This window comes from Macrotis lagotis, chromosome 1 (genome assembly GCF_037893015.1).
Source record: "Macrotis lagotis isolate mMagLag1 chromosome 1, bilby.v1.9.chrom.fasta, whole genome shotgun sequence".
NCBI lineage: Eukaryota > Metazoa > Chordata > Mammalia > Peramelemorphia > Peramelidae > Macrotis > Macrotis lagotis.
This window is the reverse complement of record NC_133658.1, coordinates 840928416-840939447: the sequence shown is the minus strand read 5'-3', so window position 1 is coordinate 840939447 and position 11032 is coordinate 840928416. Positions and strand designations below refer to the sequence as shown.

Sequence of the window (11032 nt, the reverse complement as noted above, 5' to 3'; positions counted from 1 at the left end):
CAATATAGTGCTGATACCTAAACCAGGAAGAGGTAAAACAGAAAAAAATATATAAACCTATTTCCCTGATGAATATAGATACAAAAATCTTAAATAAAATATTAACAAAACAATTACAAGAAGTTATGAATAGGATAATACATTATTATCAAATATGATTTATCCCAGTAATGCAGGGTTGGGTCAATATTAGGGAAACAGTATAATTAATGAGCAAGATGAGTAGAATGAGAAAAACATTGTGCACCCTACCAGCAACATGGGGGTGATGATCAACCTTGATGAACTTGCTCATGCCATCAGTGAAACAATCAGGGACAATTTGGGGCTATCTGCAATGTAGAATACCATCTGTATCCAGAGAAATAATTGTGGAGTTTAAACAAAGATTAAAGACTATTACCTTTAACTTAGGGAAAAAACCTGTTATACTTTATGTAATTTTGGTATCACTTATACTTTATTTTTCTTCCTTAAGAATATGATTTCTCTCATATCACATTCAACTTAGATCAGTGTCTAAGATGGAAACAATGTAAAGACTAACAGAATGCATACTGTTGGGTGGGGAGGGAGCAAGATTGGGGGGGGGGATTGTAAAACTCAAAATAAATAAAATCTTTCTTGAATGAAAAATAAATAAATAAAAATTCCACTTGTGAATCCTTCTGGCCCTGGAGATTGTTTTCCTGGGAAGTCCAGTAATGGCTTTTTGAATTTCTTTTTCTGAGAGAGGGTTATTGAAGTATTTAATTTCCTCTTCGTTTGACCTGGGCAACTTATATTTTTGTAGATATTCATCCATTTCACTTAGATTATCAAATTTATTGGCATAAAGTTGGGCAAAATAATTTCAAATTATTACTTTAATTTCCTCTGCATTGGTGGTGAATTGACCTATTTCATTTATGATACTAGCAATTTGGTTTTTTATTTTTTAAAATCAAATTGACTAGGGGTTTATCAATTTTATTGGTTTTTTTTCAATAAAAACAACACTTGGTTTTATTTCTTAGTTCACTAGTTTTCTTGCTCTCAAATTTATTATTTTCTCCTTTAACTTTTAGAATTTCTAATTTGGTATTTAATGGGTGGTGTTTAGTTTGCTCTTTCTCTTATGTTTTTAGCTACATATTTTGGTTCATTGATTTCCTCTTTCTCTAATTTATTCACATATGCATTTAAAAATACAATATATCCCTTGACAGCCACCTTGAGTGTATCTTGTAGGTTTTGGTCTGTTGTTTCATTGTTGTAGTTACCTGGGATGAAATAAATGATGCTTTCAATAATTTGTTGCTTGATCCAATCATTCTTTAAAATGAGGTTATTTAGTTTGCAATTAGTTTTAGGTCTGTATCTCCCTGGCCCCCTTATTGCATGTGATTTTTATTGCATTATGATCTGAGAAAGGTGTATTCACTCTTTGTGCCTTTCTGCAATTGATTATTAGGTTTTTATGCCCTAGTACATGGTCAATTTTTGTGTAAGTGCCATGTACTGCAGAAAAAAGTATATTCCTTTTTATGCCCATTCAATTTCCTCCATAAGTCTAAGGTTTCTAACAATCTATGTACCACATTAACTTCCATGTTGTTTATTTTATGGTTAGATTCATCTAAATCTGAGAGTTGGAAGTTGAATTCTCCCACTAATGGAGTTTTGCTGTCTTTGTTTTCCTATAACTCCTTCAACTTCTCTATGAATTTGGATGCTATAACATTTGGGTGCATACATATTTAATTTTGAAATTACTTTCTTGTATATATTTCCTTTTAGGAGGATATATTTTCCTTCTTTATCTCTTTTAATGATATCTATTTTTATAGCTGCTTTGTCTGAGACAAGGATTGATATTCCTGCTTTTTTTTCAGTTCAGCTGAAGCAAAATATACTTTGCTCCAGCCTTTAATCTTTATTCTATATGTGTCTCTCTGCTACAAATTATTTCCTTGGAAGCAGTATAGTGTAGGTTTCTGGTTTTTAATCTACTCTGCTATTCATTTATGAGTTTTGGGGTTTTTTTTTTTAGATTTTTGCAAGGCAGTTGTAGTTAAGTGGCTTGCCCAAGGCCACACAACTAGGTAATTATTAGGTGTCTGAGGCTGGATTTAAACTCCGGTACTCCTGACTCCAGGGCCGGTGCTCTATCCACTGCACCACCTAGCCCTTCATTTATGTTTTAAAGTAGAGTTAATCCCATTCACATTCAAAGTTATAATTACTAACTCTTTATTGTCCTGCATGCTATCATCCCTCTATTTGTATTTTTTCCCTTTTTTGTACTTTATCCATATTCCCCAGTGATTTCTTTCTGGATACCACCACCTTCAGTGTGTTTGCCCTCCTATATCTAACCCCCCCCCTTTCTTCCCCTTTACCCTTTGCCCTTTCTTTCTTCATTCCTTCTGTTAGTTCCCCTTTTCCTCCCCGCCTTTCCCATTTTAATACTTGAAAGGTAAGGTGAATTTCTTAATTTAGCTAAGTACATGTATGTTAACTTTAAGCCAAATCTGATAAGAGTAGGATTCAGGTGGTTCTCCCCTCCTTCCTCCTTCTGCTATATTGCAATAGGTCATTTGTAGCTCTTACTGTAATGAGATTTATCCCATTCAATCTCCTCCATCCTCCTGTCTCCTTATTGTCCTCCCTTTTAAGGAAGCAATGTTTTTAAGTCATTCTATTTGAGTCACTGAAAATTTATGAGTTTCCTTCATTTCTGGATAAGCATATTCTCTCTAATAGAGTTACAGTTCTCAGGATTTATTAGATTCTTTCTCCCAGATGGGAAAATATCCAGTTTCATCTTTTTATTTTTTGCAAGGCAACAGGGTTCAGTTGCTTGCCCAAGGCTACACAACTAGGTAATTATTAAGTGTCTGAGGTCAGATTTGAACTCAGGTACTCCTGACTCCAGGGCCAGTTCTCTATTCACTGCACCACCTAGATGCCCCTCAGTTTCATCTTACTGGATAGCAGTTTCATGGATAAGTCATGAGTGTCCATCACTTCTGGTTAAGTAAATTCTCTACAATAAATTCACAATTCTCAAGCGTTATGACAAATTTTCTCCTAGGTGGGGATATATCCAGTTTCATCTTATTGGATAGCAGTATTTTTTTTTTTGCTTTCCCCCTTTTTAAAATCTTTTTATCTGTTTCTTGAGTCTCTGGTTTGATATCTAAATTTCCTATTTAGCTGTGCTCTTTTCATCAGAAAATGTTGGAAGTCTCCCATTTTGTTAAATGTCCATCTTTTTCCCTGGAAGAGAAATATCAGTTTTACTGAATAGTGGACTTTTGGATGCATTCCAAGCTCCCTTGCTCTTCAGAATATCTCTTTCTAGGCCCTTTGGTCCATTAATGTTGATGCAGCCAGGTCCTGTGTAATACTTCCTGTGGCTCCTTGGTATTTTAATGGTTTATTTCTTGCTTCTTGCAGGATTTTCTCTTTTATCTGATAGCTCTGTAATTTCACTTCAATATTCCTTGGTGGTTTCGTTTTAGGATTCCTTTCCAGAAGGGATCATTGTATTCTTTCAGTAACTATTTTGTCCTCTGGTTCCATGATATCAGGGCAGTTTTCCACTGCTAAATCCTATAATATTAACTCAAGGCTTTCTGTTTCCTCTTCAGTGTTTTCAGAAAGATCAATAATTTTTAGCTTGTCTTTCCTCAATATATTCTTGAGGTCAGCGGTATTGATGATGAGTTATTTTACATTTTCTTCTATTTTTTTCTAACTTTTGGTTTTGTTTAACACAATCTTGTTGTCTAATGCAGTCATTACTTTCCACAGATTCCATTCCTTTTTTAGAGTAGAATTTTCTTCATTTACCTTTTGCAACTTTTTTTTACAATTGATCATTTCTCTTTTTGAAGGAGTTTTCCATTTGCCCAAGTGTAGTTTAGAGAGAATTATTTTCTTTGTGTGTTTGCCTAATTGAGAATCTGAGAGAATTATCCTCATTTTGTATTTGTTCAATTGCATTTTCCATGGATTTGTTTTCTTGTTTTGCAAGATGTTAATTTTCTCTTGCAATGAATTAATTTTCTCTTCAGTTTCTTTTTGTAATTTTTCCAATTGATTTTTAAATTCCTTTCTGATTTCTTCAAGGAAGTCTTTATGGGCTGGAGACCAATTCTTATTCTCCTCTGAAGTTCTAGAAATTTCTGTGTTAAGTATCTCTGTCTTAAAAGTAATTCTCAGTTGATCTCCCTCTCTGCTGGCTTTTCTTCATTTTCTTGTATCTTATGTGGGAGGAGGGACTGGCTTTCAGAGGTCTAGTGTTGAGATCCCTTAAGGCTTTATTCACTTGGCTTAGTAACTCCAAGTGGGCTGGCCAGGAAGGGGTGTTAGTTGCTTTCACTGCAGTCTTTGAGGCCCTCTCCCTTGGCCTAGAGTGAGTGAGGGCAACACCAGGGTCTGAATTATCCTTGAACAATGTGGGCTAGGCCCTGGGGGAGGTTGTTAATCTTCCTGTCAGCTGAGGGAGCTCTTCTGCCCACACCTGAGACTGAGGGGGTAGAGGAGCAGTTACTGTTTGTTCTGGGAATAGGACCTGGCTAATCTTATGGAGTTCAGGCCTTGGAGCCCAGCTAGTTGTTATCCAGCCATGCTCTGCAACTCTGTGCTGGTACTCACACTCCATCTTGCCTGATATAATTATAAAAGCAAGTGAATGTCAATAGTTGAGATTGATTATAGATCATAACATCCAGTTATTCCATTCCATACATTTAAATTTGCACATACTAATACTATCATATTATTTCATGGAGGACTGTATAAGCATGGAACATTTGATTATAAGTCCATCTGTTTGCTTTCTATTAATGATAGTTTAATTTGACATAAAAGAAGAAAGAAGAAACATTTGTTAAATAAATGTCAGGAACTTAACAATTATATCTTTTGATCTCACAAATACATGGTGGGGTTGATGCTATTATTATACTCATTTTATAATTGAAAAAACTGAAATAAGTACAGGTTAAATGATTTGCCTAGAGTCACACAGTGTCTAAGTATGTGAAACTAAATTTGAACTCAGTTCTCAAATTTGTAAATGGTGAATTATGATGAAATCATAACTCTAGTCTGGCAAAAAATAAACAAAAGGGTTTTTTGTTCATAGTGGCAGTCATCAAAACTATTTGATACAGGCTAAGAAATAGAGCAGTGTATCAGTGGAATAGATTAGGAACAAAAGAAACATAGTAGATATTTAAAGGAAATCTCCTGTTCGATAAATCCAAAGATTCCAGATTCTGAGATAAGAATTCACTATTTCACAAAAACTTCTGGGAAAAATGGAAAATAGTATGCAGAAACTAGACATAGATTAACATCTCACACCCTATGATAAGGTCAAAACAAGTGCATGATAAAGACCTAAAGAGTGATACCATAAGCCAATTAGGAAAAAAGGAATAGTCTCTCTGTCAGATCTATGGAGAGGGAGGAGTTTATGAACAAGCAAGGGATAGCATTATAAATTGCAAACTGGATAATTTTAATTACATTTAATTTAAAAAAGTTTTTGAACAAAAATGAATCAATGAGGCAAGAATAGAAGGAATGCAGCAAGTTTGGAAACAATTTTTACAGTTATTATTTCTGATAAAAGTTTCATTTCTAAAATATATGGAGAATTGAATCAAATTCATAAGAATATAAATCATTCCCCAAATTGTAAATGAACAAAGAAATGAGCAGATAGCTTTGAGAAGAAGAAATTAAATATGTGTATAGTCATATAAATATATGTAATACTCATATAATAAAGCTCTAAATAATTATTCATTAGAGAAATGCAAATTAAAATGACTCTGAGGTACCACCTCAAACATATTAGACTGGCTAACATAACAGAAAAGGAAGATTATCAGTGCTGGAGATGATGTGGGAAAACTGATATATCAATGTTTTTTTGCTGGAGTTGAATACTGATCTAACTATTCTGGAAAGCATTTAGAATAATGCCTAAAGAAATAAAGAAGTGTGCATAATTTTTGATAGAGCACTTGCTACTGGGCCTGTATCCCAAAGAGATTATAAAAAAAGTAAAAACAACTATATGAATAAAAATTTTTATAACAATACTTTGAGGGAGGAAGGAAGGAAGGGAGAAAATGTGGAACTCAAAATCTTCCCAAAAAATGAATGTTAAAAGCATTACATATAATTGTAAAAAATAAAATAGGCTATTTCTTACAGATTCTTCTGCCTTCAATTTTATTTCTTAATATGAGGTTCTAAGAATATTTGAGAAACCAAAATGTGACAATTAAGAATTCATAATATATTGTCCAGATCTCTTATCTTTAAGAATGATGTAAATATCGTCATGGTGTCCCATGAATCATTCCAGAGATCCACTATGAGAAAAAAAAAAACCATCTAAGACTTTAATATCTCCATGAATTGTATGTGGAAATTCTTGTGGTATCATATGTCTGCTTTTTTCTCCTTAAATGGTTGGGAATCTCTCTTATGTTTCAAGAAATACGCTACAATCTCCTGTCTTCCTTTGAAATACTTTTAGTCTTCAGATTGATCTTTATGATTCTAGAGAGACATGTTACAGAGATAAAAGATTAGAGGTACAAAATGAAATATTCATAAATATAACCACTGTGTTTATTTGCTTTGCTTATCTATCCATATATGTTACAAAGAAGACTTTATATTTTGGGAGATGTTGGTCAGTAGTAACATCCAAGGAAAAGGGGAAAAATGAAAAAAAAATGAAAATATATTTTTAAAATACATAGAAGAGAGGAGAAGGAAACAAATGAAGAGGATAATTTTATCATTCTTCAGGTCAACTTAATATACACTTTATTAAAAAATGATGTTAAAAATTCTTTAGACAGTTGGGTGGAACAGTGCATAGAATGCTGGACCTGTAATCAAGAAGACACATCTTTTTAAGTTGTAACCTTGGCTCAGACACTTACTAGCTGAATGAACCTGGACAATTCACTTAATTCCATTTGCCTTACCTTCCTCATCTGTAAAAATGATCTCAAGAAGGAAATGACAAATGATTTAAAATATTTGCCTAGAAAACTTTGAATTGTGTCACAAAGAATTGGACACAACTGAAACAACTGAACTTTAGTTTTAATGATAAAATACTCAGTTTCATTTACTATGGCCTTTATTGTTTTTCTTTATATAGTAAACACATATATTCTGATGCTTGTTCAGTTCATAATAAGAAAAAAGAAAAATTAAAATTAATAATTTAAGGCAAAATCCAGATAGATGTAATCTCATGTAGAGATCTTTGGCCAAAATCTTTAGACTTTGTAATGCCCACTTCTTTTAAAGGCCCACATTTGCTGATGAATCTACAGGAATTTCCTTGGCTTCACGAGAGAATTTAGGCTAGCTAAAGTGTTTCAGTATCTACAAATAAGAAATACTAAGGATATTTACAAAACTATACATTATAATTACATGAATAGAGAAGTTTTAAGTTCTAGTGATAGTATAAAGATAAATAAGAGCAGGACTGAGTAATTGAAGCTATCATCCTGGAAGAGGAGAGTTTTCACTCAGAAGTCCAATTTGGTCTAGTAGTTCACCAACATCTCTTACAGTTCTCCAGACACCAAAACCTACTACAAGTGTTTCATATTTCTGACCATAAATCCTCTACAAAAGATCATATCAGGCAAACTAGAAAAAAAACCAATGCAGTATTCTGGATCTGTCAGCTTTATTGTTATTTTCGGCATCATCAACACTACTGTCAACATCTTACCCTAACTTCTACTGATTGATGCCAATTAGGAAGACAAATGTTGTGTTATCTTGGACATTCGTTAATTTGTTTTTGATAGATATTTCCTTTTTTTTCTTCTTTTATTTTGTCCAACAAAGCCTGAGGATGCGGGTACGAATCTCATGAGTTTTGATGCAGTAAACAATGGGGTTGAGCACAGGTGGGACCAGTAGGTAAACATAGCCCATGATGATATGAATCACAGGTGGGACATGTTTCCCAAAACGGTGAATGATGGATACCCCCAGCATAGGGATGTAGACCAGCAAGACAGCACAGATGTGGGAAACACAGGTGTTTAAAGCCTTGAGCTGTTCCTCATGGGAAGCGATTCCCAACACTGTGATCAGGATTCTCAAATAGGAGAGAAGAATGAGCACAGAGTCTACACCAAAAGTAATGAGGATGATGATGAGACCATAGATGCTATTGATACGGTGGTCAGAGCAGGAGAGTTTGATAATATCTGGATGAAGGCAGTAGGAGTGGGAAAGGACATTAGCCTTACAGAACTTCAGTCTCTTGATGAGGAATGGTCCTGGCAGGATGACTGCAGTTGCCCTAAGTATTAGTCCAAAGCCAATCTTGGTAATGGTAGCATTGGTCAAGATGGATGTATAGTGGAGTGGGTCGGAGATTGCTATATATCGATCAAAAGCCATGGTCAGCAGGATGCCGGACTCCATGAGGGAAAAGACATGAATGAAGAACATCTGAACCAGGCAAGAGTCAAAAGCAATCTGGCGGGCATTGAGCCAGAAGAGCTTGAGTAGGGTGGGTAGGGTGGTGGCACAAAGGCCTAGATCACTGGCAGCTAACATGGAAAGGAAATAGTACATTGGTTCATGAAGTGACTGTGCTTTCCAGATCACCACCAGGATTAAACTATTCCCTATAATTGCAATCAGGTAAAGAACACAGAAGAGAACAGAGATCTGTGGATGTGAAGCCTCTAGCCCTGGAAAGCCAGTCAGAAGCAAGGGTCTGAAGTCACTGTTGTTGAATAAGTTCATTCTCAGTGAAGAGGATGTCTTGGGTCTCTACAGAAAAACAGACTGGGTTACTTCATCATTACCACTTTCACCAAACAATCTTTTTCTGATTTTGTGGCTCTCTGTATATCAGATCCTAGCTTATATGCTACTTAGGCCCATCGGGTATATATTTCTTTTGCCTTTTCTTCTCCAAATTTTCAGAGACCTCAGTATTTTGTGAATCCCAGAATTATGGCTTCACCAGAACAATATTAATGGTTAAAAAGTTGCAACTAAGATAATCTACTGGAAAAAGCCTTTTTCTATGTTTCTTAATGCTAGTGTCATCCCTCTGATATTACTTCCAAGTTATCCTGTATTTAGTGCAGTTCTAATCGAGCTTTAGTGAAATAATATCTTGTTTCCTTTCAATACTAAGAAATTCTACTCTGGGAACTTCTTCATTTGTCTTTCCAAGGAAAAGCTGTGATTCATCCCTTCATTTAACATCAACTGGAAACTAGAACTAGTAGGTTCTCAGGAAATGATTGGTGATTGAATGATTTTTTTCCTATAGTTGATGCTTTCACAAATGTCAAGCAGTTTTCTTAACTTGCTAATGTTTCTAAAGTGGGTGACACAATTTCTACAACTTATAATTAAGTAGTTTAAGCCTTGGTTAAAATTCCCTATCCCTAGTGAAAGTAGATATTAAAATCAAACAAAATTCCTTCCCATGATTTTAAGTACTTGACACTTTCTTTTCAAGTACATTCAAAGTGAAAGTAAGAGAGCTAAAGTTCTACCTTCTGTAAGTAGACTTTTCCCAGAATTAATGTCCTTCTTCTGAGACAATTCTTACTTTATTGTATGTGTACAAGATTGTATAGTTTGTACATTGTTTTATTTGTGGATTCTCCCTCATTAGAATGTGTAATCCCTTATAATTCCACCTATTTTTTTGCCATTTGTTGAATCCCCAACTCTGACAAACAGTAGGCCCTTAATAAATACTAGTGTATATGAATTGGCATAACCTGAAAAGGGAACTTAATTTTCCCTGCCTCCAAAAAGAGTCTTTTATTCTAGTATTCTTAAATAACTTTAATTTTTTTATTTTAAAATGACAAGTACATTGATTCCCTTCCTCTTGGATTTTTGCAAATCCCTTCTATTAGTAACATTTTTTCTAAAGGTTTATTGGAGTTCAGATTGAGGGTCAACAGTAGATGAGAATAAAATTCTTATAGTTTTCAAAATATTTTATTATTAGTAACTCAATGAGTGATCACTTAACTCATATCCTATCACCTAATGAATTACATGAGAAATTTGAAAGGAAGACCCAATTGCTCTTTTCCCAGTCTCCAACTTTTTTCTGTCAGATACTTTCAGGAATCTTTCTCTCTGCTTCTCTTTTGTTTTTCTTCTATCATTCTAAACTCTACCTCTCTTCCTAAATTCTAAAGTTAACTCACTCGAGACAGGGATGATGATATTATCAGGTTTGGGGAACTATTTAAGTGTTTTATACTTTAAGCCTTAGTTTCCTATTTTAATAGGGGAAAAGTAAGAAGGGGAACAGCTTCATTTTCTGTTCAATATTTCTGGAAGGTCTCATGGGGTGAGTGAAAACTATCTGAAAATAATATAAACATATTATTATATAATATTATAATATATTATATTATAAACATAAACAAAATAAAATAAACAAGAAAAATAATAGGTCAAGGGTCCTCTGCCAAGTCTCTGCTTAATATATCAGTCAACCAGATGGACTAACAACTCATCTGTTGAGTCATGATGAAGAATAGAGGAAGCTAACAGCATTTGAATCCAGAAAACCTATTCTTAGTCTTCCCATATCTTTTCTCTGAGTGCATTTACCATCATATCTTGTTATTAGGAATCAAGGTCTGGATGGCTAGATATATACACCAGAAATTCTGAAAAGGAGGAGTTCCTAATATTTTATGTGTTGTGCACCACTTTTGGAGTCTCATAAAGATCCTTGTCAATGATTTTAAATGCACAAAATTAAAAAAAAAACATAATTACAAAGGAATCAATTATCTTGAAAAAAGTTGCATTTTTCCCATTGAAGTCAAAGGACTTTTTAAATTGTAGAGGACTAATGAATCTTGATTTACAACCTTTGCTAGAAAGGAATGTCCTGTATCTTTGCAAAGCATAGAGCAAGTCTGCAAAATGCAAAGTTATAAGACAGGAGTTCTTCTGAAAATTCATCCCAATTACAAAA

The 11032-nt window shown here is 34.1% G+C and overlaps 1 protein-coding gene across 1 annotated transcript; it reads right to left on the bottom strand.

Moving 5' to 3' along the window:
- Positions 1-7875: 7875 nt before the first annotated feature.
- Positions 7876-8808, bottom strand: LOC141489749 (olfactory receptor 51L1-like). The gene has a single exon (XM_074190202.1). It carries the CDS (start codon positions 8806-8808, stop codon positions 7876-7878), a length of 933 nt encoding a protein of 310 aa, XP_074046303.1.
- Positions 8809-11032: the final 2224 nt, after the last annotated feature.

Coding starts and splice junctions, on each gene's coding strand:
- LOC141489749 (XM_074190202.1), bottom strand. CDS start 8,808: ATGAACTTATTCAACAACAGTGACTTCAGACCCTTGCTTCTGACTGGC.